Source organism: Charadrius vociferus, unplaced genomic scaffold (genome assembly GCF_000708025.1).
Source record: "Charadrius vociferus isolate BGI_N301 unplaced genomic scaffold, ASM70802v2 scaffold67, whole genome shotgun sequence".
Lineage (NCBI taxonomy): Eukaryota > Metazoa > Chordata > Aves > Charadriiformes > Charadriidae > Charadrius > Charadrius vociferus.
Genome location: NW_009649485.1, coordinates 409,304 through 433,979, shown reverse-complemented (window position 1 = coordinate 433,979; position 24,676 = coordinate 409,304). Strand labels below are relative to the sequence as shown.

At 44.6% G+C, this 24,676-nt stretch overlaps 1 protein-coding gene across 2 annotated transcripts; it reads right to left on the bottom strand.

Annotated features, from left to right (window-relative positions):
• Positions 1-6,065: 6,065 nt before the first annotated feature.
• On the bottom strand, positions 6,066-23,515 carry LOC104290762 (chromosome unknown open reading frame, human C9orf89). 2 transcript variants are annotated; one of them, XM_009889910.1, is made up of 6 exons: positions 23,497-23,515; positions 16,855-16,997; positions 14,818-14,971; positions 10,089-10,148; positions 8,134-8,205; positions 6,066-6,443 (listed from the first exon to the last, which is right to left on the bottom strand). In XM_009889910.1, the coding sequence occupies exons 1-6, from the start codon at positions 23,513-23,515 to the stop codon at positions 6,331-6,333; spliced, it is 561 nt and encodes a 186-aa protein (XP_009888212.1). In that variant the 3' UTR covers positions 6,066-6,330. The 2 variants fall into 2 exon arrangements, with proteins under 2 accessions (XP_009888212.1, XP_009888213.1); XM_009889911.1 differs by lacking the exons at positions 10,089-10,148; positions 23,497-23,515 and having other exon boundaries at positions 6,206-6,443; positions 16,855-16,991.
• Positions 23,516-24,676: the final 1,161 nt, after the last annotated feature.

Below are 24,676 nucleotides of genomic sequence, written 5' to 3'. Positions count from 1 at the left end.
CTTTTCCTTGAGACCGCAGTGTATAGTGGCCTATGCTCCAAAATAGAAAGGGCAGGTCAGGATTCACCCGAAATGCTCTTTTGTGCCAAAGCAGCTACATTGAATTAAACAGAGCGGTGCTGCTGCATTCCTGGCTCATCTCAGCCACTGGTTTCTTTTGCATTTGGCATTAATAATGTCCCTGTGAAGCGCACAAGTTGAAGCCATAATGAAGATTACCCCCTCACCCAAATCCTACAGTTTTGTAACTTCCTCGAGCTGTTTTTTCACTCACATCAAAACTTTGGTGATGCCCATGGAGACAAGCTCTGCACTGGTCTCTTCTGGCAGCAGGCACCTCTGCTGCAATGGCAGAGTGTCGGGGCAGCACATGCCAGCTCAGCACAGAGGCAAACATATCCTCCCCATAATAAAGCTGCTCCTCTCCCTCTTCCCCTGAAGAGTCACAGGCCAGCCAGCAGGAAAGGGCGGGAGAGAGTCTCGTTCCAACTCATCAGAGACAGACACTCCAAGGGACCACAAAGGATGATGAGGATTTCTCCTGCTGATCCGCAGTTATCTCAACAAAAGATCATCCTCCATTGCCACTGATAACCCACCTCCTGTTTAGCAGTGTTTCACGTGCTATGGGAAGGTGCCGAGGCTGAACGGTGACAATCAACATGGCTTCACTAAGGGCAAATCAAGCCTGACAAACTCGGTGGCCTTCTCTACTGTGAGGGTGGTGAGCCCCTGGCGCAGGTTGCCCAGGGAAGTTGTGGCTGTCCCATCCCTGGAGGTGTTCAAGGCCAGGTTGGACGGGGCTTGGAGCAACCTGGGCTGGTGGGAGGTGTCCCTGCCCAGGGCAGGGAGGGAGGATTAGATGATCTTTAAGATCCCTTCCAACCTAAGCCATTCTGTGATTCTATGATTCTATCAAAGTGCTGCAGCAGGGGATGCAATCCAGGCTGCCGGTCAGCGATTCCCCCTGAAGCTTCTCCTGCTACAGCAATGCGTTTCTTTGGTAGGATCCTTAACGCTGCCCACAGTAGCACCTGGGCCAGCAGATCCCCCTTCAAAGTTTACCCAAAAGAACAGGCCAGTAACAAAGTTGTCTGCATGTTTTTCTTACCTGAAGTCCCTTTTTGCGTGGTCAAAATAACTCTTAAAATCAATCTTCTCACAAAGTCACTTTATACCAAGAAGAGGGAGGCCTCCCCACAAGTCTTGATGGGCCAGAATTCATTGGACTACCAAAATGACCTAAAGTCAAGGCTTAACCAAAAGACACCCGGTCTTTGCACCGAGGTGTCCTGTTTAACTTCAGATCACTCAACAAGTCGAGCAGAAAAACTGCAAAGAATTTTGAAAGCAGATGAAAACGTTAAAAATCTTGCCACAAATACATCCCTCAAAAATGTGAGCATCCCAGAGCAGAGACCAGGAGGGAGTGGGTCAGCAGTGAGCGGCCACGGGAGGGCAACACACTGAGAGGCGCTTCTGGAAGGAAGCGCAAAGCATTAACTACAAGAAAACCAACGGCATTTCTTTCTAAGATTTTATTTCGATTTAATTGTCAGCTTCACCCCATTAAAAAAAATTTCCATCAATTTCTACAGAAGTCAAGAAGACACACATTAGGAGAAATTATTACAAGACACAGGACCTGTGAATACAGCAAACTGTTTGCATTTCTTAGTGCAATGGCAACGCTGCTTACACAGCTAAGGCATGGCGTCTCTCTGCAATAACATCTGTGCATACAGAATAGCAGGGAAAAGCATCCACAACTGCAAATTTTGACCAAACATCTTTTCGATTTATTACAGTATGAGAACAAAAAAAAAAAAAATCACAAGCAAAAGAAACAAAAAGAGTAACTTTGCCTCAGCAGCTCTGCAAACTCCAGCCAGCGGCTATGGCATAGCCCAGGATGTCCCAGAATGAATCATCACTTTGTGCCAGCTCTGGCTTGCAGGCATATCACACTGCACTGAAGCACTTTAAATAGCAGTCTGGCTTTAAATGGAATTGTGCAAATTCATTGTACGATCTGTCACTTCGCTTCCCAACGCTCGCTGCACACAGGCAGCCCCTTAACTATTTACATGTCTGAGCTAGCAGCCTGTGCGCTTCACTGAGGGGGTTATCCCACCGGCTGATGCCTCTCCTTGAATCTAGACGGCCCCGTTGTTGCCACCAAGACAATGGGAGGCACTTCTGCTTTACTTTAAATCACAAAGCCTATTCATAAGAAAAAAAAAAAAAACAAACAGGGAAGGAAGATGATTTTTGGCTAGGTATCAGGAGGTCTCCAGGCTGAAAGCATGGAGCTCATCACTCTTCCCGCCCCTCGGGACTGGCGCACAAGTCGCAGAGCAGCGAAGGGGATGGTCCCCGGTGGGAGCTGCGGCAGAGCACAGGCCAAGCTGGCAGGGGAGCCACCTCCGTGGTGACCTGTGTGCTCCCACCCTCCAGAGACCACCGCTTCTCCCTGCACAGCTCCTTCCTGAGAACCACACTCAGCTCCCCAGCAACGCATCGCTCACGCAACCGCCGGTCGGCTCCTTTAGCCCGTAACGCCGCTAAAGGCACAATGCTGCTTATCCTGCAGGGGAAAAGCAAACATCTCCCTTCTTCAATGAGACTTGCACAAGGTGAGAGTGTGTATGTTGAACACATGGCTGCTTTTTCTTAGCGCATTTACTGTCTGCAGCACAAGAACCACAGCATGCACAAGAATGGCCTCTGCACGTGTAACCACCTCCTGTGTTTTACACAGCCAGGACAACCTCCCTGCACATCAAGTAAAGCATGTTCCTAAACACCAGTATGGTTTCAGCAGCACATGACAAGCTATTCTGGACTTGACAGGGAAGCTGCAATTCTCCAGCCAGACAGGCTCATCCAAGATGCTACTTGGTTTATTTCCCAGTAAATATCCCTGCTTGCCAAGAAGGACCCGACTCCGACGCAGGTACACGCAGGCTTCTGCCAGGAACCAATGATGAAATTATCACTTCATCTGCTGTTTGCATGTGCTGCATAGATGCGCTTGTGGAGAAGTATGTTAATCTTTGGTATTTGCTCCAGAAAGAAAAACCTTCCAAGAAAAAGAATGTCCCCCAATCTACACCCATGCCAATTTTATACCTAGCCTCACTTTTACTTTTTAAATTACTAACTACCACTAATAAAGGAACAGATTATTTTCTATTCTTTGCTGTCAGGTCCTTTAACTAACACCACCGGGATGAACCAAGACTCCTTTTCCCTCTCTGCTCCCAGCTCTGACCCTCGGGATAACTCAGCCTGGATTTTTGGTTGCTTGCTTTTCCCTGAGAGGCATTCTCACTTCAACCGACCTTAGAGAGGGAAGAAATATAGCCATAGCCTTTAGTAAACTTTCCTGTTCCATATGCTCTTCAAGGCTCAAGGAAGCCATTCGGTTTAAGGAACTGGGAGGACCGTGTCCCGCTGCACAGCCAGTGTGCCCCTGGGGCAGTTTTACTGACCCGAGAGGGCTCCCGGCACCGCGAGGTGTCCTCAAGCCACCAAGTACAGCAGATTCTCACCTTCAGACTAAATAAGTCACCGGTAACTTCCATAGGTTTCAGTAACAGCTCACAACAATTTGCAACCTGTTATTCAAAGGGCAACATGGTGGATAATCTAAATGGAAAGAATCTACCCAGCAGCAATAAGGCCTCTGCTTCTGCTTTAAAATGAGATGTGACCATCGCGATTACTTTGAATAATTTTTTTTTTGTGTAAAATGGAATACCATTCCTCTAATGAGGTTTTAAAGCTGGCTTCAAAACCCCATTAAATTTCAGAGATACTTTTTCTAGTCCCTTAAAAAGGAGTTGCTACAGGAGTTAAGCAGCAGCAAGGAAAGGAACATTTCCTTTCAAATGTTATAATTTAGAGCTCGTTTGCTGGAGGAAAACCCCAACGTATTGTCACCTTAAACACAAGGCAAGCCAGAGAGAAAACAAGAGAATATAATTAAAGCACGTCCCAAGATGGAAGGCAGCACAACAGCAGATTGTTGTGTAACAAGGGCAGCACAGCCTCATGGTTACCCCATTCTGCAGGAAACCTGCTCAGCTCCGTCACCTTTTTCTCCCTAATAAGAGTCCCCGTGGAGATCAGATCGAAGAGACGCAAGCCCTGGTGGGGTGGAGGCAGGGGAAATGAAGTCTAAATCAGCTGCTCTGCTGGGTGATGTTTTGTTCTCATGGCATTTGTCTCATTCCACATTTCACACTGCAGCAATCAGGCTATTAAGCGTTCATAACATCCCTCGGCCCACTGCTGATCCCAGGGTAGGTCTGCCTGGCTGCGCAGAAAACTCCTCTGCTGAGTGCTGCACAGTTACACCAGGGGAGCAGTTCAGGAAACGCCAGCTCCACAGTCAAAGGAGTGGCTGCAGCTGTGTGAAAACATCCAAGCCAGCTTTAACGGGGCTGGTGGAGGCACCGCTCCCAGTACAAAGCCAGCGACCAGGAGCTGGGCTTCCCAGGGTCAGAATAAAGACTGACCCATATAGCTTGTGCTGACTTGCAATGCGGCTCTAGCATTATCCACGTAGCCCATTTGATTTCACCTGGTGTGTTCTGGGACGAGCTGCACTCACAGCAGCGATGGCCATGAAGAGTCGCCGTCTACTCTCGAGATCTGACCTAACGAAGAGTGTAGCTGCCTCTACGTGGGGTTGGCTCGCAGCCCAACCGTGCCCCAATGCTGGAGGTAAAAACATTTTATCAGAACAGTAAAATCAGTGTCCTCTGAGCCCTTCTTCATCTCTCAAGACATTTCCCGCAAATATTTGGAAATTCTGCCCTGCACCCAATTCCTCCTCTGGACTATATGTTTGATACTATATTGAGTGAGTGTTGTCCTGGAAGGAAATACAGTTATTCCAAGACGACCTGCTCTGTGGAAGATGATGGCATTTTTATAACATGAATAAAGTTTAAAGCTGGAAGACAATTTTCAGTCTGACTGTTTTGAGAAAACCTCTCCAAGTGACTGACAATGTTGCAAGGGATCCTCCAGCGCACAGTAACTTGAGATGTAGCTGCAACTTCTATTCAGGTGACATTCGAGCTGATCTGGAAATCTCTTCATTCAGTCAGTGAATGAAGAGCCACAGAGCATCTTTCTCACCGAGTACAGGGATACGGTCTCCCCAAGCTCCTTACGCTCTTGCGTGGGTAACTGAAGAACCACCCACTGAAAATGTCACTTCTCACAGGTGGTTCAGGACTACCGCACCTCCCAGCTGGAGGAGGAAAGCCACTGGTACTGAGCTAGGCAGCAGCAAGCTAAGAAACCCCAAGCTGCTTCACTTGCAGCCCTGACTCCCTGCGTCTCCCTCAAGAATTTTAGTCTTCCAATGGTTTCTGCAAGTTTTTCCAGTTTCAACTCACAGAAGAAAAACGTAACATTATCAAATGAACAACCTCAGGCTTTTCAAGTAAGTATAGATATTTTTAGCCATCAAAAAAGCCCCATGTCATGGCACTTAAGTCCCTGCAAAGTATCTTGGATTACTTCAGTTTCTTAAAATATACAGACTGCAAAACACTTCACTGGGAAAGGGAAAGCTAAATAAATCTGAAAAATCTTCTTGGCAGTCTGAAGTGCTTCAGATCAGACATTTCAGTGCCTGGGACCCTCCGCGGGCTGGGAACCAGTCTGCACCAGCTCCAGCACATTCAAACCACAGCCAACAGTGGAGCATGAACACGGACAAGGCGGGCTGGGATGAAGCGTGAACAGGAGAATGAGAAAACACAGCAAGTACTGGGCACGCACAAAGGTAACTGGCGCTGATAAACTTCGTAGGTGCCGGTGCCCACCTGGGCTCAGGCAGTAAGTATAAAGAATCTAGACAAAACAGACAATCCTGAGATGGAGATCCATTTCTTGGTAAGGCTTTGAGTGCATGTGGGTTTTTTAAGTGCTTTTCTTAAGTTAATTATCACAAAAGACAGGCTAGCATTCTTTAAACAGTTGTGATCCTTCATTCCAGTATAAAACACATACGCAAACATGGCTGAAGACCCATGATCACCTAGGATATCATTTTAAAGTTTGTATTAAAAATATAGTTTTATCCAAATGATAAATATTTTAAAATAAGCATTTACAAAAATAAATGGTCCATTCCCATAAGGAAGGACATATATAGCTGAAACTCTGAATACATCTTGAGGCAACGCAATTATTGACGAAGCTAGTTAATAATATCTTTGGTATGAGGGTATAGTACATTAATATGCATGCACTGTTGTCTTCCTTTGGCAGGTATACTGAACAGACAAGTGAAGAGGCAGCTTTTCCTTAATTTCTTGACAGGTCTTCCAAATACAACATACAAATATTTCTAACGTGTCTTCCTATGATAATAGGAGAAAAGCCCAAGATTCTCCTGGCTCTTCCTATGACTTTGGTATCTAAAACAGAAACGAAAAAAAGAGGAAAAAGTGAAAGTGAACACAGTGAAGTTTCATTCTAGATAGGAAGCAGCATCTACAAGAAATAGAAAATCAATTAAAAAAATTACTCTAGAGGAAAGCCCATTTCCTTCAATATTGCATACATCAATGGTCAAGACAGGATAACAATGACTCTCTTAGGATTCATCGCTGCAATTTCAGACACTCGAAGAGGTGATTACTGAGTTAGGTAAGGGGGCAGTTTTACACCTGAGCATGGCACTGGGTGGTGCAAGCCTGGAACACCACAGCCAGGTCTGGCAGCCCTGTGACACGTGGGGCATTGAGACACTGCACAGGTACAGGAAAGAGCATCAAAAACTGGAAAAAAAGGAGCCTTGGAACAAAAGACTTGGAGAGCTTTGGTTGGTAATTTTAGCAAAAATAAAGACTGAGAGATGGCTTGAGGCACAAAGACCTCCACAGGGAGAAAACAGAAAATGTCAGCTGGCACGGAAACAAGGGGCTGAGGGGCTCTGCAACGTGGTATAGAAAGGCTTAACAAAAATGCCAGGCTGGAGCTGAAACCAGTTCAAATTGAGAATAAGACACACACTTCTACTGCTAAGGCCAATTAACTAGTATCAGGGGAAGTGATGGATTTGCTGGCTTTTTGGTATCAGTCCCTGATGCTTTTCTGAAAATGCTTCCCTTAAATGCTGGCGTCTGAACCTGATGAAGGGAAGAGATAGTAGCTAAGGAAACACATGGGTTAGCCTCGACGGTCTCATGGTTCCCTTTTAGCCTTAACCCTGACTCCACGGACAGTCCACCTGAGGGACTGGGAATGAAGGGTAACACAGCGCAGACCCCCATGTCACCTGAAATGTCCATGAACTGGTGCTACTGTAGCCCACAGCTCTGGGAAAAAAACAGTGAAGAACAATGTCCAACTGTAACTGCTGTGACTGGGGTATGAGGAGCAGAAAGCACTAAACCAAAATGGAGTTTGGATTCTGCTCTCCATCTACCATGTGAAGACTGGCACTTTCCCACAGCGCCATGTGAAGACTCAAGAGCAAGTGACACCTCTGAATCAGCTGCTCTCTCCCCCTGCATCTCTCCCACTAGCCCTGCCTCACTGCTTTGCTGAAGTCCGTCCATGTGGATGCGTCAATGCACTTTCTGTTAAGAGCTGCCGCTCTCACAGCGATGCTGGGCGAGTGGAAGGTAGGGCTGCGGAGAGGAGCAGGAGCTCTGCTCTGATGGCTGCTGTGAAGGGAGAGCTAACATTCACAGCCAGCAACAGGGGCAGTGGTTGTAGCTGCTTGGGCTCAGCAAATCCAGCCAGCATCCTCCAGCCCTGGCACTGGCCATTCCAGCTCCCAAGGGATGTGGAAGCCAGAAGGTCTGGGTGTTTTCAGGCCTCATGACTGCTGGGAATCATGACCCATTGCTATAGCAACAGGAGCTCACATGACTACTGTCTTTTAAAAAGAGTCCCTATTTGTGGCATCCTCTGTAGGCAAACTATCCATTATTTATACCTCAGCGTGTCTGAAGCACAATTTGTACCCTAACCTCATTAATGAATGATGACACCTTGACCTGCTCTATTAAGTAAGCCATGTTAGATCAAGAGGTGCGCTGCTCTCCCGTCACGTGCTAAAGTAAGGCAACCAAGGGAAAAGACACCGGAGCAGATTACCTGAGTTACAGCAATACCAAAACAACGCAAATCCTGCAGCAACGCTAAAACAAGCAAGGAAAAACACCGGACCTAAAAGAAAACGAAAAAGGAAACACATTAAGGCAGAACAGAGCAGTGGAAATTTAGCTCAGTTCATAAATCATCAATTGCTATTAATATGCATAATTAAGTGTATTCAAATGAAGCTAACACATTCCCAATTATGTATGTTCTGTAGCTAATGTACTATGAAGCACATTTACTACACTGTAATTAATTTTTACTACAGTTGCTTTGACACCATTCACTGTTCCCCTTTGTTCATCTAGCTATATCCTATTAAATCGAAGAGAAAACTTTCTTACATGTTTTCTTACTCCAAAACAGTTGTTGTGCAAAAACCCCCTTTAAACACTACAACAAAATACTAACCAGATTACTGGGACCTCACCACACAGTGCAGCATTTTACTCCACAAATAGCCCTGAGCAGGCCAATGCACTGCCTGTGGGTAAGAGTACATCATATGAGACTGCACTCCCTTAGAAGCAGATTTTTTAGGGTTTTCTTTTTTTTCCCTACCCATGTTCCACAAATTCTGCTTTCATGACAAAAGCAAATATTCTTTTTGCTGTTTACAGTTCTGCTGGAAGCTGAAATGCACAGCCACACACACCTAGAACAAATCTCCCACTGGAAGCGTTTCCTTCACATGCCTGCCCGGAGCTACAACCAGTTTAATGCTGATGTTCAGTATTGACGTTCAGTAAAACCTTTCTAATTCATATTTATCCGCACACAAAACTTCATAAAGATTTATATCTGTTTCATTATCATCTAATATTCCATTTGTATTTACTACTTCAGTATGAATACAGCTACAATTAAACTGCACCTGTCAATTTAAGGACAAATGTCCTGCCGACTAACAAATTAGTGGGGCTGATCACACAGGCAACAACCCAGAGAAAGAGCAATGGCGCAAGGACTGGGTTGTAATCTCCCAGCGAGAGTGGCCAGCAGCAGGACAATCTCCAGTCTGAGGTCAGCTCTTTCATCAGCCTGAGTTAGAATATAAATTATTTCATTTTCTTATTTCCAAGCCCTTTCTCTGTTCTTCCTGTACTGTTCTGCTGCAGTCAGCGATAGCCATGTGAAAAACCTGAATAGCAATTTGGTTCAATTTTCAAAGTAATAACAACACAGGCAAAAATACACATTGAGTTAAGCTGTGTTTCTGCCCCTCGTTTCTGTTTTTCTCTCAGGGAAAAACTGCCCAAAAGGCATAGCTCAGAGAAGCTGTTTTTATTGTCTCATAATTGTATTTAAATTTCTAAATAAAATATCAAATAAACTTAAATGATAAAATAGCTCGTTATAAATTTAAAAAATTCTTCAGCTTTCTTTCAGATCTTCAATTATTTTTTCAAAATATCTTTCAGTCAATAAAATGTTTGCCTCTGTAATCTGTGCATTGAACAGAGGAAGGTGAAAAAATTAACATGTTTTCCTAAGGAAAATACATTTAGGTTCACCCTGGCTCATCTTCCTTTCTGTCTTTGTTTTCAAATTACTTTACTTAAATTAAAAGCTTAAAAGAAATGAAAAATTTTGAAAGTTATATAAAAGAATTATTGATGGCCTTATGCAAAATGACATCATCAGCAGCTGAATGGACCTTACTATTCAAGCACTGAAGAAATCATACGAAATTAAGAATTTAGCTCTAACAGCGTAAGTAAAAATACTGTTGTAAATATTGATTAAACTCTACAGTCTCTTGAATTTCCTGGCACTGGTTTCCTCAACAGCAGCTCAGTACGCTTTCCTCCATTAATTCCACTTAACTTGTGACAGTAAAGACATCATAAAACAAACTATTTGTTACATGAAATGCAAATTACATGATAAAATAAATTGCATCATAATCTGAAAAGCCATTCCATCCGGTGACACTGTATGCATTTATTTACCCCTGTCATTTAGCATATATTTCTCCTTGTCAGTGTCTATCTCTGTGGAATCTGTGGTTTCTAGAAATAAAAGCAACACATGAAAAGTTAGTACTCAGCTCAAGCAAACGAACAAACACAATCAGCACATGCAAAATTGTGCAAAACAACACATTTCAGAAAAATATCCATTGACATAAAATATTAACCCCTCCAAAGGTAAATCAGCTTCTTTGAAAGTCTGCAGGTACTACGTGCTAACACTTGGCGCAAATAATTTTTGCCTTAATCTTCTGCAAATTCTCATCGAAAAGGAGGTGGACCTTAAGACAAGGTGTTCAGTAGTTAGCAGCAATAAAGCAGGTTCTGCTTTGGGCAGAAAGACCCACAGCTCTTTTAGAGGTGCCTTTGCCATACAGATGTGGAGATAACATTGTCTGCAGAACTTGTGGGCGACACCAAGGAACACCGCTGTCACCATAAATGGCAGAGGAATTACTTTCCTTTAATGCATCATGAATCTGCAAAACAACTCTCTTTGTGGTCAAGAGGGTTAAACCCACCCCTCCAAAAAGAAAAAAGAAAAAAAGAGAGAGCTCAATAAGGAAGAATTTGAGACTCTGGTTTCAGCCGATTTCCTCCTACGTGACAACCTGGAGCTAGGTGAGGTGCCTTGGGAAACTGCCCTGCCCACCAGCTCAGCAAAGGGGACTCGCCGTCAGCGTCAGCCAACGTGAGACGGTGAACATCCCCCTCCCATGCTAAATACATCCCTCTCGGTGGGGTGACAGGGCATAACGTTCAAGCGCAACACAAACATCTGAAGCACTTTGCTGCAAAGCTTGAGAGTCACCGAAGCAGGAAGGGTTGCCGCGGAGCCTGCACGGTGCACGCTGTATCAACAGCAACCTCATGCAGCCTGCCCGTCTTGAGGGATGTCCTCCCTCTGCGCTGTAGCTAAGAAATCCTCACGCTTCACCGGGCAGCGCAGCCAAATCTCTGCGCTTTTGTCAGGCTATTGCTGCGTGGGGCTGATCTGATCCTTTATCTTTCTTTTCTAGTCTATGTCAGCATTGAGAGAAATAAAAACATTTTCTGAGTCATTTGGAAGATCCTGTTAGTCTTCAATAGCTCTGAAGTTACTCATGCCGTGTTCCTTACCCACCCTCTAGTGGGAATTCTGAGACACTACTAAAGATTTCACTTGCAGTATTACACTTGAGGCAAAGTAATTTTCTTTTAGCACAAATTTTAAAATTGTTTTAAAAATGAAAAGGAAATCTTTGAAAGGATTTCCTCCGTAGAAAACTTTTTTTTATATGTACAGCTGTATGTAATCTATTACAGAGCTCTGTCCTGGCCATTGTTCATCTGTGTCCTCACCGATAATTTATCCAGGTGTTTATAATGCTGCTTGTTTCAGTTCAATCTGCATCAAGAACAAAGTCCCCGTGTTAGGGATTCCCTTTTTTCTTCGCATTTACAAATTCTAGTGTCAATTCTGTAAATGCTCTGTGCTGAATTTGACAAATCTAACAACTACTGCTATGAGTAACATTTAAGTAACATAAAAACTGTACGTATTAGAGCTTGGAAGGATAATGCCTTTAATATTCAAAATGTCCAAGTTCACTTAAATGAAAAATAACACCTCATATTGCAAAGGGAGCTTTTCCTGAAGAATAAAATTGTTTGTGGTTTTAGCTTAAAATGCTGCACAGATGCCTATCAACCAGAATGCAGACATCTGGTTTAGTTACAGAACTCATAAACAGCAGCAAACATATTAACACAATCATCTCATTATTTCCTTCTCAGGTCAATATAAGGAAGCTGCAGAACCTCAGCATGTAGTAGTATTTTACCTCAGTTATTTAAATTATTCTCACTGTTCTGAGGATGGTAACATAAGAGAGTATATCAAGATACAGAGAATTTAATGACTTATGATGGTTACTCAAGTCCCTTTGCATAAGGCAGCAGCAGCAAAACAGCTTTGGAGCACCACAAACAGCTCTATTTTTTTTCTGTGAAGCACTTCTAGCACATGTACTTGTCATGTGCAGTTTGATCACGAGAAGCCCTAACCCTGCCTACTTATGCGGCTACCCGAGTAAAAGCACTCAGAAGTAACCACGTAAATCAGGTGCAAAGATGAGCATGTTTATGCCCTACCTAAAAGTGCAACCATCACGCCGACACCCTACAGAAGTTTCCTTTCAGCAAGGCTTTTGACACTATTCTCCCGTAACAACCTCACAGGTAAGTTTAGGAATTGTGGGTTAGATGAGTGGACAGTAAGGTGGATTGAGAACTGGCTGAATAGCAGAACTCAGAGGGTTGTCATCAGCAGTGCAGAGTCCAGTTGGAGACCTGTAGCTAGCGGTGTTCCCCAGGGGTCTGTGCCGGGTCCAGTCTTGTTCAACATATTCATCAACGACCTGGATGAGGGGACAGAGCGTACCCCCAGCAAGTTTGCTGATGACACAAAACTGGGAGGAGTGGGTGGCACACCAGAAGGCTGTGCCACCATCCAGTGAGACCTGGACAAGCCAGAGTGGTGGGCAGAGAGGAACCTAATGAAGTTCAACAACGGAAAGTGCAGCGTCCTGCACCTCAAGAGGAATAATCCCATAGACCAGTACAGGTTAGGGGCTGTTAGGAGAGCAGCTCTGCAGAGAGGGACCTGGGAGTCCTGGTGGACAAGTTGCCCACGAGCCAGCAACGTGCCCTTGTGGCCAAGAGGGCCAATGGTCTCCTGGGGCACATTAAAAGGAGCGTGGCCAGTGGCTCGAGGGAGGTCATCCTCCCCCTCTACTCTGCCCTGGTGAGGCCACATCTGGAGCACCGTGTCCAGTTCTGGGCTCCCCGGTTCAAGAAAGACAAGGAACTGCTGGAGAGAGTCCGGCAGAGGGCTACAAAGACGATCAGGGGACTGGAGCACCTCTCTGATGAGGGAAGACTGCGAGCCCCAGGGCTGTTCAGCTTGGAGAAGAGAAGGCTGAGAGGGGATCTCCTCAATGCTTATCAGCATCTAAAGGGCAGGTGGCAAAAGGACAGGGCCAGACTCTTTTCAGTGGAGCCCGGTGACAGGACAAGGGGCAACGGGCACAAACTGGAACATGGGGAAACTCTGTCTCAACATGAGGAAGAACTTCTTTACTTTGAGGGTGGCAGAGCACTGGCACAGGCTGCCCAGAGAGACGGTGGAATCTCCTTCTCTGGAGAGATTCAAAACCTGCCTGGATGAGCCCCTGTCCAACCTGCTGTAGGTGACCCTGTTTTGGCAGGGGGTTGGACTGGATGATCTCCAGGGGTCCCTTCCAACCCTGAACAGTCTGTGATTCTGTCATTCTGTGGTTTGTCTAGGCATGATGATGGCACAAGGCAGGGTCATCTTCACAATATCTGCAGAACTTCCAACATGAGCTTTACAGGTATGGACAAACTTGGTCACAGCTATGCTATTTCTAGTACCCAACTGAATTCAGACCATCTATATGGGATGTAGTCAGGCCTTGGCTACTGTATGCACGTATGTTAAGATTCATTTTCAGAAACTGGTTGTAGAGGTGTTACTGAACATTAACAGAGCTTAAGCCCTTAAACCATCAACACACTGTTGAAATTTTCTTCTTAGTGGCTACACAAAGACTTCTTATGTTGCTCTTAATAAAGGCTGTGTGCTGCCTTCTAGTCAATCTGGTAGAAAAACCTGTTGGTCTTGAGCTCTACCCAAGTAAAAACGATAGAGCCATGACTATTTGTTTAAGAGCCTCTTCCCTCAAAGGGCCTGACTTCTGCAAGGTGAATATCAGATCAAAAGCAGTGCCTTAAAGGTGCTGCAAGGCTGAATCTTTTGGGATTCATGCTCCTGTGAGATTCTGAGACAGAGATGGGCCCAGACTTTCCCAGTTCAAGAGGGTTTGGGTATGGATGTGGAGACCTAGGGTAACTTTGCAGCCTCGCCATGCAGGCAGGAAAATGGTGCAGTCTTCCACCGATATGTATTTATGCTGGGTAGATACAAACCTTGTCCCTCAAAATGAAAGGCAAAATGAATGTAGGCAATGCAATATCTTCAAAAGTAATTACAATTTTATATGCCATTTTCACTCCAGGTCTAACTGGCTTTTTTTAAACCTACAGACTTTTGGTGTAACGACTTGAATCTCACTGGAGTTTGACCCACACGTCTAAAATTTCCCCTGGCATCTAACTGGAGTTTCTTACAACTAGAAAATAATTGACCAGTGAAGCATTATTGCTGTTAGATACTTTATAACAATTTCTTAAACTGCAGTCCCATTGCAGCTTCATTAACTTAAACGTGGGAGCTTTCCCTCAAGTCATTTCAGTATGTGGGATGCCTGAATGTATTTCCCATCCATTTGGAACACTGCTCTTTTCTCCAGTTCATTAGGTAGGGAGAGAAAAATAGTTATGAAAAGAGAAATTGTACTTCATACGAGTTATAGCGCTGTCTTACATGTTGCACTTGAACTGTTTTAAAGACATATTTCATATTTCAAAACAAAGAGTTTTAGACCACCCACACTAGTCAACAAGAACTATGCAGTCAAATCCCCTTACGGCTTTTGGAAAATTCCAGTCAAAAGCAATTAATATATACCCCAAACATTATTTAAATAATGTAAACAGGTTATTTAAATACCCTAAGCCTCATCTGAATGATGTTTTGTAATACACCAATTAGGAAATCCACAACTCAACTTACAAATCAACTTACTCAAGATTTTCCTGCTTGGCAGGTCATTATACAGTTCTTCAGCATTGATCTGTAGAGCCCTGTAAAACTCTTGACAGTGTCTCTCCCCTTTCTTTTGAAGGTGCTTTATCAGATCTGAAAGTCTGGTATGGAGTGATGCCTTTGGATTCCTGAACTGTAAGAGAAAAGCACTCATCAGAAGACAGATTGCAACAGCTGGAGATCACTTACAGTATGCCAGGGAGTGGAGATATGGAGCTTGTTTTACATTTGCTAAAAGAATGGGCCGATAAAATAAGGGGAACCTAAAAAGGACATGCATTGCACAGCAGCCTTCAAGACACTGAGCTCCATCTGGTCAGCACTGTCTGATGGAGAGCATATTGCCTACACTTTGCCTCATTCTTTTTGCTGTCCTGATAAAGTGACGGATATTCTACGTTTGATGTTTTCTCTGCATTCAAACTAACATGGTACTTGCTATTCTACAATTTGATTCTGACAGCTACTGATAGAAAATACCAACAAATATTATAACAAACTTTTATGTTTTCAAGTTTTCCCTTAGTTGCCTAGTAATGATCACCCAAAAAATGTACTTTATACTGCTTATACGGCTTTATACTCCCAATATTTAAGTGTTCATCATCCCAACATTACACGCTTCATTGTTTCCAGCACAATTAACTGCTGCATACCCAGTGCAACATGTATAAATTCTCATTACTCAGACAACATGGCAAGCAGTTGCAGAAGAAAGCACTTTTTTTCTGTAGTCCAACATGTGATGAGTATTAGGAGACCTTACAAAAAGAATGAAAGCATGTACCTCACCTTACACACATCAAACTGATTTCAGCTTATTGGGAAAATGTCCAAAGCCATTCTCAGCAAACCACATTTCAGACCAGTACTGAAGATAACATTTGAAGTACACTTGGTTAGGATCAATTCCTGCTCTAGGGGGACAGGAATGCACCACACCTTATACAACACTCCTTTTTCTGATAGAATTCCCACAAGGTCTACTGGATATTGCTGAGATTGTAAGCTTTCTAAACACTCAGTAGAGTTGACAGAAATTTGCCTGGACCTAGGAGAAAGCAGATCATTTCCGTCTGCAAAGTGCAGAACTCAACGAACTCTATTTCACTGATCCTTTATGCATTTATTTTGAAGTTCTTGAGGGAATGAGATGATCTTTAATTGTGCATGTCACACTGTTTAGCATAACTGAGTTGCTAGACTGGCTCAACTGACAATCTAGCACTGCTCTACACCACCAAAACACTATTTGTCCCTATGGAGTCTGATTATGGCAGAATTAGACCTATTTTTCCTCATGTTAAAATACTGATATGCCAAAACCCTGAGCCTTGTGCACACAGGGAAGTCAGCTGAGGGCAAGTACAAACTGTTATCTGGGAATCTTTTAACTGACTTTTAACTTTCACTCCATGCAAGTTTCTCCCTAAAAATAGCTACCCATTTTTGAAAGCTTCATGCCAGGGAGGGCAGCCTTTCTCTATACATAGCGACACCACTGGAAGATGTTACTAAATCCATCCACTTCCCACAGCTCCCACGCTTATGGGTGGGGCTAACACCCCCCTTCTCTCCTGATACTCAACGTTATTAATCACACCAACCAGGGACTAAAACTGATTAAGCTAATATAGACGATTTTGTGGACGTGGCTGGATGTAGCGCAGATCATCTGATGTGACACTCCACACTGACTCATGTGAGGAGGCAGGCATGCAGGGCATTTGGTCACACGCTGGATGCAGTCCTGCCCATGGAGTGGTTATAAGATAGAGTGCTTCTGCATGCATGGCATCAGGCATCATGGCAGGGACCATGGCACTGGGCTGCTGCTGAAGAGAGTGCCCGCTCTCATAACCGCTTGGCACAGGGAACGTGCCAGCCCTGTGACTTCTCCTCTGATACGAGATCCCAGGTACAACTGGTCAGCAAGTAAGAGGTGAGGAAGACTGGCTGCATGTGGCAGCAAAAACAATGCAACATTCAGAGATATAGTAAAATTCATCAAATTACCTTTTCTGCTTCTTCATTGGTAAGAATTTGGGGGTAGACTCTGTTAAGCTGAAGAATAATTTTATCAACCACTTGCTCATTCAGTCGGCTATTGCTTGTAAGAAAATACATGTCGTGTTGCAGCCGGTGACAATATGACTGATCTAGAGATAAAATAATACAAAGAACAAAGCACAGCAGTTAATCAGCAAGCCACTTTTAAATTCTGTAAATTTCATTTTCCTAACAGTGGTTAAATAGCTAAAATAAAATTACCACCATCATGTAATTTTAGAAAGCTGAACTACCTGTTAGGGAAACACAACACAGCCACGTGCTTTCAAAGACCCATCCACTTACACACATCTACACTCCTGGCTGGTCACTCATGCTGCCTCTCTCTTTCCAAAGGGAGAAGGTTCTAAATTATTTAGATGTCAAGCACCGATGGATATTTAATCAAATACAGACCTAAAGTTGTTAAATCACTGAAGATAAATTTTCTATCATTTATGAAGTCAGATTGTGGAGTTTAAAACTGATGTGTTTTATTAATTTTTTCGATGCAAATGTGTATTTCAGAGAAAGAGGTTCTCTCTGATATAGAACAGTAAAAGGACATAAATTTGGCTTCAAATTATGTACATTACTGATACCAGTATCCAGCACAGGGCTGGTCTCTGCCTGCTGCTTAGCACCTGAGGCCTACAGCAGAGCATGGGGTGGGATGGGAGGGGATGCGGAGAAGCTCATGCAAGCAGGCAAACAGGGGGCTGACTGAGCAGGAGGGATTTGGCCCTAACATCACCCAACCCTCCAAGAGTTTATTGCTGCCTTTTGTCTACCACGAGACATCAGCAACTTGCTCAGCAGAAACTGCCCAGATTGAAACAGAACTGGAACATCAGGAACTGCATCTCTGCCAAAGAGCCACGAAGTTTTTAGGGAAGAACTTCTACCTTCACTTCAAGCAGGAGTGGGGAGAAAGCGCACTCAAGTGGGAGTGGGGAGAAAGCGCACTCAAAAAGCAGTACATTTTTACCATGGAAGTATACTCAAATACCCCTACAAATAAATCACATCTTTTTTTATTAACCCAAACTTCTGCAAATACACAGATCCAGAGCTGCTGTTGTTTTAGGCACCACTTCCTATTTGATTTTGCAGTAGCATAGCTTTCCAGAAAGCTGCTTGTCTACAGTCCCTAGACTAAGATACAGGCAGACTGGTTTCACGGGTTACTGTGCCCTTATCAGATTTAGAAAGACAATGTCTATGAGTGTGTCTGAAATAAATTAAAATGTCAGTACAGCACTTTATAGCCAAGCAGCACAGAAAACAAAAACAAAACATTGCCACCCCCACCATACCACCAGCACGTTCCCCATTTAAAGCAAATGCATAGTTTTTATAGTATTTTGGCTACCAGAAAATACATAAGCATCAGCCCTTTGTGCCCTGCAATTTAGAGATGATAAATGAAAGAACAAAGGAAAAGAGCCAGAAAACTTTGGCACAATGCACTACACCGAGGCACAGCTCTTGCCCTTTCTATACCGTGTCCTTTTTCTGTATCTGTGTGGTACTAACAGCATTTACAGGAAAGGGTTCAGCAAAACCTCCCACAGCATGACCATCATGCACTAAGAACTTCTCTAGTGCTGGTGTCACTCCTATTCAAACAACGATACACAGCTGTTGATACTGCATAGAGCGCTGCGATTCTACAGGCACAACAGCACTTCAGTTACGCTTTTACCTTTTATACCAACGCTGTGTTATTTCCACGTGTTTCTAATGCCTGGCTTTTCTACAGCTCGCTCTCAAGGCAGCTTGTTAGTGTACTGTCAGAAACGTACTGCCCTGACATACTTGCTGTGCAATTCCCTTTTGTTGCAAGAAGTTCCACGTTATCTGATTCATGGCTGAGATCAAACTTCTCTTCAGCTCAACTCATTGGCATGCACAAAAGACTGAGGCAAGGACCAGAGACTGTGAAGTTGTGTCTGTTCGTGCAAATACTTTTTGGGGAATGAAGAGCCACAGTTCAGCTCCCTCCTCTTTCTTCTGCCTCAGCTACGTGATCTGTAGTGACTCTCAGTGTCACCGACAACTCTTTACCTTCTGCAAACTTACAAAAAACATGCATTAAACCAGGGTCTTACACCTAGCAGAGCAATTAAACTTCAAATAGCACTGTGACATTCAAACAACGAACCGCAGCAAGTGCTAAAAGCATGACAAGGATCCAACACAATAAGTATATGAAGTAAAATAAAAGCAGGCTCCTTCCCTGCTTCTTGCTCTGTTGCTGCCTTGTCATTACTGATCCCTGCACAGGCAGCATGCGGAAGTATATTACACCAGTGAAGTTAACTGTGACCAGCTGAAGATCGCATTTAAGCCAAGACCATTTTCTGAGTAGTCAGGAGTGCTCCATGTCCTCACAGCACTTTTCATTTACACACACTCATTAAACCATCACCAATCTTACCGAAGGTTTTTTACTGCCATCTGAAGCTTGTGTGCCAGTGCACTGTACATTATATCCCAGGGCATAAGCCTCTCTGGGATTTCAGGGGAAGCTATGTTTTCCTCCTATCTAAGCCAAAAGGCAGGAGAAGAGACTGAGATGACACTCTTGGCCTCTCTGGCCACTGCTAAACTGTGCCTGCCAAGGACAGTCTTACACCTGGCTCAGGCATCTGAGCCTTCTCCCATCCTATGGGATGCTCCATTTGGAAGAAGCACCCATGAAGCAGTCTGCTTCCTCCCCACTCCCACAGAGACATTTCACCTGCCTGCACTTTTACCTCCTCCAAATTTACTTCAGTATTTAGGATGGGGTCCAAGGTCTAAAATTTTCTGAAACGCAGTTATCAAGCTCAACACTAGCTCTATAAGAGCAGAGCAGAAGTAACTCTTGGTATCTCACCACTCTCTTCCAAAATCTTGTGTCTCTCCTCCAATTCTGAGAAATCTCTGCCCAAACCACACACACAACTTCCTTCAGGCTTCTGGTAGACCAGAAAAGTTAAACTCCCCACCAACACCGCCCACCAGTGGAGGACTGTGCTCAGGCTACTAAATTTAAAGAAAACAAACAAAAAAAAGCCCCACCAATCCTAGTGGCTGGAACGTGGCACCCTGCTTTGGAGCAATAAGGGTATCTGGGAAGCACACGTGTGCGTTTGAAGGCACCACATGAGATGCTCCTGGGCCCAGCTTGCCCCAGGAGCTGCATCAGCTTTGTTATGGTGTGAACCTGCTCCCATGCCTTGCCAGTCATGGCCCAGTTGTGGGTGTACAAACATGACCATGCTATGAAGTTTTATAATCCGTGTTCACAAACAGACGCTTTTGAATATTGAACATGCCCATTATTTACATTTTAAAATAACAGAAACCCCTGTGATGGTGCAACACCCTCCCCTTAGGTCTCTCGGCACTTGGCGTGATTTCGTCCCACCTGGGCCACATAATACTACAATGGATCAGAACCATACGTAATGGTACAACATGAAAGAAAGAAAAGGTGGAGAGCAACAGACTAAAACACTATGGCAACCCCTCAGTGTACCTGGCTCTCATGGATCTTACCGTTTGAAAATAGTAACTATCACCGATCACTCCCAACAACAAACATATTGTGGCCACAGAGTGGGGGGATACCAGGACCCCAAGATCTAGCAAGTCCTAGGCTTGCATAACCAGTGGGAAGTACCAGAACACCCCATTGTCCGAGCTGGGCCGGAGTGGAAAAGTACCTGACAAAAATCTCAGATCCTACAAGCAGCAATTCTAGTAAAGACCCTTTGAGTTCTTCTAGATGGCAGCCGGCTGTGGCCAGGACCTTCCCTGAGTCGGGACGCTGCTCAGGCGGATGCCTCGAGGACTAGAAGGCCAGCACGAGACAACCCCTGTCAAGTCTCAACTACCACCTATTGAGCAATGCCGATGCATCGTATTTACTCTAACTCAGGGAAAGGGAAATTTTAACTGTAGACTGGTCTCTTTTTCATCCACCTCTTCGCTTATATGTTTATGATAAATACGTATTACCTTTATGGATGTGGATGTTTTTCCATTTGTCCGTGCATGCGTTAGATTGGGCGGGGGGGGGTGTGCGCGCACGCATGGTTATATGCTTTGCTTATATGTATATGCCTTAATTTGAGATCTGTGCTTTCCCTCATATGTGTATGTATTGTTTTGGGATACCTTATAGTAAGTTAGTGTGAATCTTGTCATCTTCAAATCTGTAATCAAGCCGCTGTTCAATTGTTTTGTTAAATCACTTTGTAAATCTTTAAATCAGCTACTGATTAAGTGCTGCTAAAATTCAACCCCTTGGTCTACCTCAAATCATTAATAAATTTTGAATTGCTGCTAAATCATAACAGTGTTGAATATTTGCATCCACAACAACTCCAAACCAGGTGACTTCACAACTGCAGCAAGTCTACTGATGTACTGTCAGGTCTTAAGAATTTAGGAAGCGGTTGTTTGGGATATTTTTCATATCCACCTTTTATCTCACTGCCTCAAAGAAATGACAGTTATTGCAAGGAAGATTTAAAATCTTTACGCTAAGAAGACTTTGTCACCCCAGCACTAAAAGGAGAGTCATGCTGTAAGCCAGTACTTACCTAGAAAGCTCAGAGCAGCAAAATCGAGAGACCAGGTCAATTAGCCATGGCTTACAGCACTGGCGTGGCACTGCCAGGCATTTCAGCACCCTCAGGCTACCCTGAGGGTCATCTGCATCTAACTCTGAATTACTGCAGTTACACCTTCTCCTCCACTAGAACATTAGTCTAACTAGGCTTAATCCTGTCCATGGGCTCTGGACCCAGCTGCAGATTTGCTCAGGCATGCAGCTGCAGCAGAGGAACCTGCAGGCTTCAACATGGCTGTGGACCGAGCTCAGCCTCACTGAAGAGAGGCAGCAAATACAGCTGAGATTGGATACCACACCGCTTAAGCTGACCAAAAGGTTGCTTAAAAAACAGGTTGGTATTTTCCTTACTCAGAGGAAATGTAAACTTGTCAAAAAGACAGACAGGAAACTCAGGAACTGCCTTTGGCAGTTGAGAAGAAAACAAGAGTAATAATTTCGTATTATTGACTTATAATGACTACATCATACATGATACATCATACACAACCACTTTTTTCTCTTACCCAAAGCACAAAAGGCCTCTGGCATACAGCATACACATGCCACGCTAACATACACAGCCTGCACCTGACCACATACATGGAGGAAAAGGAAGTACATGTATAATTAAGAGATATCAGAGAAAAGCAAGATATTCCTGGTTATTTGTAGCCACCAGCTCCTCAAACAGAGAATAAAATACATCAAATCAGTGACGATAAATGTACAAGCAGCAAATGGCAGTAACAAAGCAACACGCTCATCATTTTTCACCTGCAGGTCAAAATCACCCCCATTGCAACCCTTCATAAAATGACACATCTCTATTCTTCCTTCCAAACAGGCAATTAGGCTTCTGGCAATAGCTGCAGAATGACCCAGCCATTACACTAAGTGCTGGCATTTTAAGGCTGCTGAAATATGTTCTGCTCTTGGAAGTAACAAGGCTCATAAGAAAATCTGATCGTCTGCGACCATAATGTGCCAGACTGTCTTCTACAGCACCTGCAGGAAAAATGTGAAGGGTGACAGAGCCACTCTTCGTGGAGCTCTTCCTAATTTAATAGCAGAGTGTGTTCAGAGAGTTTTTCAGAGACAGCTCCTAACCTAGGCATCGGCATGCCAGAACCTGGCAGCAGCCAGGACGTCAGACAAGCGTTGTGGCGTTGGCACTCTTGCTCTACGTGCCTGTGGTGAGATGTCTGGTCCCTGGAAGGTGTCACTAGCCAATGGCACAACCCACTGAGAACACAACATGTAACTTTCAGGCTACAGTGGCTGTCAAAAACCCCTTTGTAGTTATGATTCTGCTTAATTAATCTTAACATAAAAGACTCCATGTTGTTTTCCGTACAAGGAATATCAAATGGGATTATGTCTCTCACAGCTGCCCCCACATACACTCCTCTACGATCTACTTTCACCGCCCTTTGCCACCTGGCCCTAGGGACCTGCCACTGGGGTCTGCACTGCCACCTCATGTTTATCACGGTAAATGAATAATCACAGAATCATAGAATCATCTAGGTTGGAAGGAACCTTTAAGATCATTGAGTCCAACCACCAACCTAACACTGCCAAGCCCACCACTAAACCATGTCCCTTAGCATCACGTCCACTCGTCTTCCAAACACCTCCAGCTGCACTTCAAATTCATAGGCTGGGATTAGCCCCTCCTCACAATGCTGTGACACGTAATTGCTCTCATCCATGCTTGGGCCCTGGGAGCATAAATGCTGCCAACCACCTTCAAGTCAGGCAAGTAGACCTTTCCGATTAATAACTCCACCAATATTTACGTAAGGAGACTTGATACTATCTCTGACACCACTGTATTTTTATTATGGTTTCATCTTTTGTTTGTTTTTCCCTTAAATACCTTCAATTTACCAATCTCCTTCAATTTACCAAGCAAACAGACAGGCTCATCACAAGCAGATAAATTTAAATAGGACAGACACAAAACCCAACATACCTCTCTGACATCCTCCATAACAATACACATGATTTGTAAACATCCATTCAAGAAATCTCACTGCCATCTGCTGTGCAGTGCAAACACAAGTTGCAACTTCACAGATTCATATCATAGAATCATAGCTGGTTTGGGTTGGAAAGGATCTTAAAGATCATCCAGTCCCACCCCCCTGCCATGGGTAGGGACACCTCCCACCAGACCAGGTTGCTCCAAGCCCCATCCAACCTGGCCTTGAACCCCTCCAGGGATGGGGCAGCCACAGCTTCCCTGGGCAACCTGGGCCAGGGGCTCACCACCCTCACAGTCAAGAATTTCTTCCTAGTACCTAATCTAAATCTCTTCCAGTTTAAAATCGTTACCCCTCATCCTATCACTATGTGCCCTTGTAAAAACTCCCTCCCCAGCTCTCCTGGAGCCCCTTTAGGGACTGGAAGGGGTTCTAAGCCTCCCGGGAGCTTTCTCTTCTCCCGGCTGAATAGCCCAACTCTCTCAGCCTCTCCTCACAGCAAAGGGGCTCCAGCTCTCGGAGCATCTTCGTGGCCTCCTCTGGACCTGCAGTTGCTCTCCATCAGGGGTGCATTTGGTAACCAGTGCAACCCAATCAACTCAGACCATTTCTCTGCAGCCTTTAAGGTCCTTTCCAACTCAAACCACTCTATGATTCTGGTCTGCTCCTCTAGGGTGGACGAGGTGATACTGAGGTGCAGGACACTGTGCCACCCTCCGCGGACACACTCACCCACTGCCATGTGCCAGTGCTACTGGACAGTTAGCAATCAGAAATCAAGAGTCTTTGACACCAAGTTCAGTAACTCATCTCTTTCTGAAATATCTTTTAAAGATAGAAGAGAAAAAATAATGAAACAGCCAGCAAAATATCAAAGTGCGCTCGATACTCTAGTGTGGCACTAGTTCTTACACATCCCCAGGCCTCCAAGCTTTGTACAAAGGCTAAAACAAGGGGGGCCTTCGGTAGCCAGGGAAGCCTGCCTGCCCCGCAGGTGGGGAGGCAGAATCTTAACAAGCAAAAGACAGAGCTGGGCGTGAGCAGAGGATTCCTCCTCGTCCTCCTTCTCCTTCTCCTTCTCCCTGCACCCGCCGTGCCAGGCTGTGCACTGCGGGGCAGAGGGGCCAGGCCCCAGGCACCGGGCTCAGCCCTGCCTTCCCCGGCAGGCGCCCGGCTGCCCTTGCCGGCTACCCGCCTC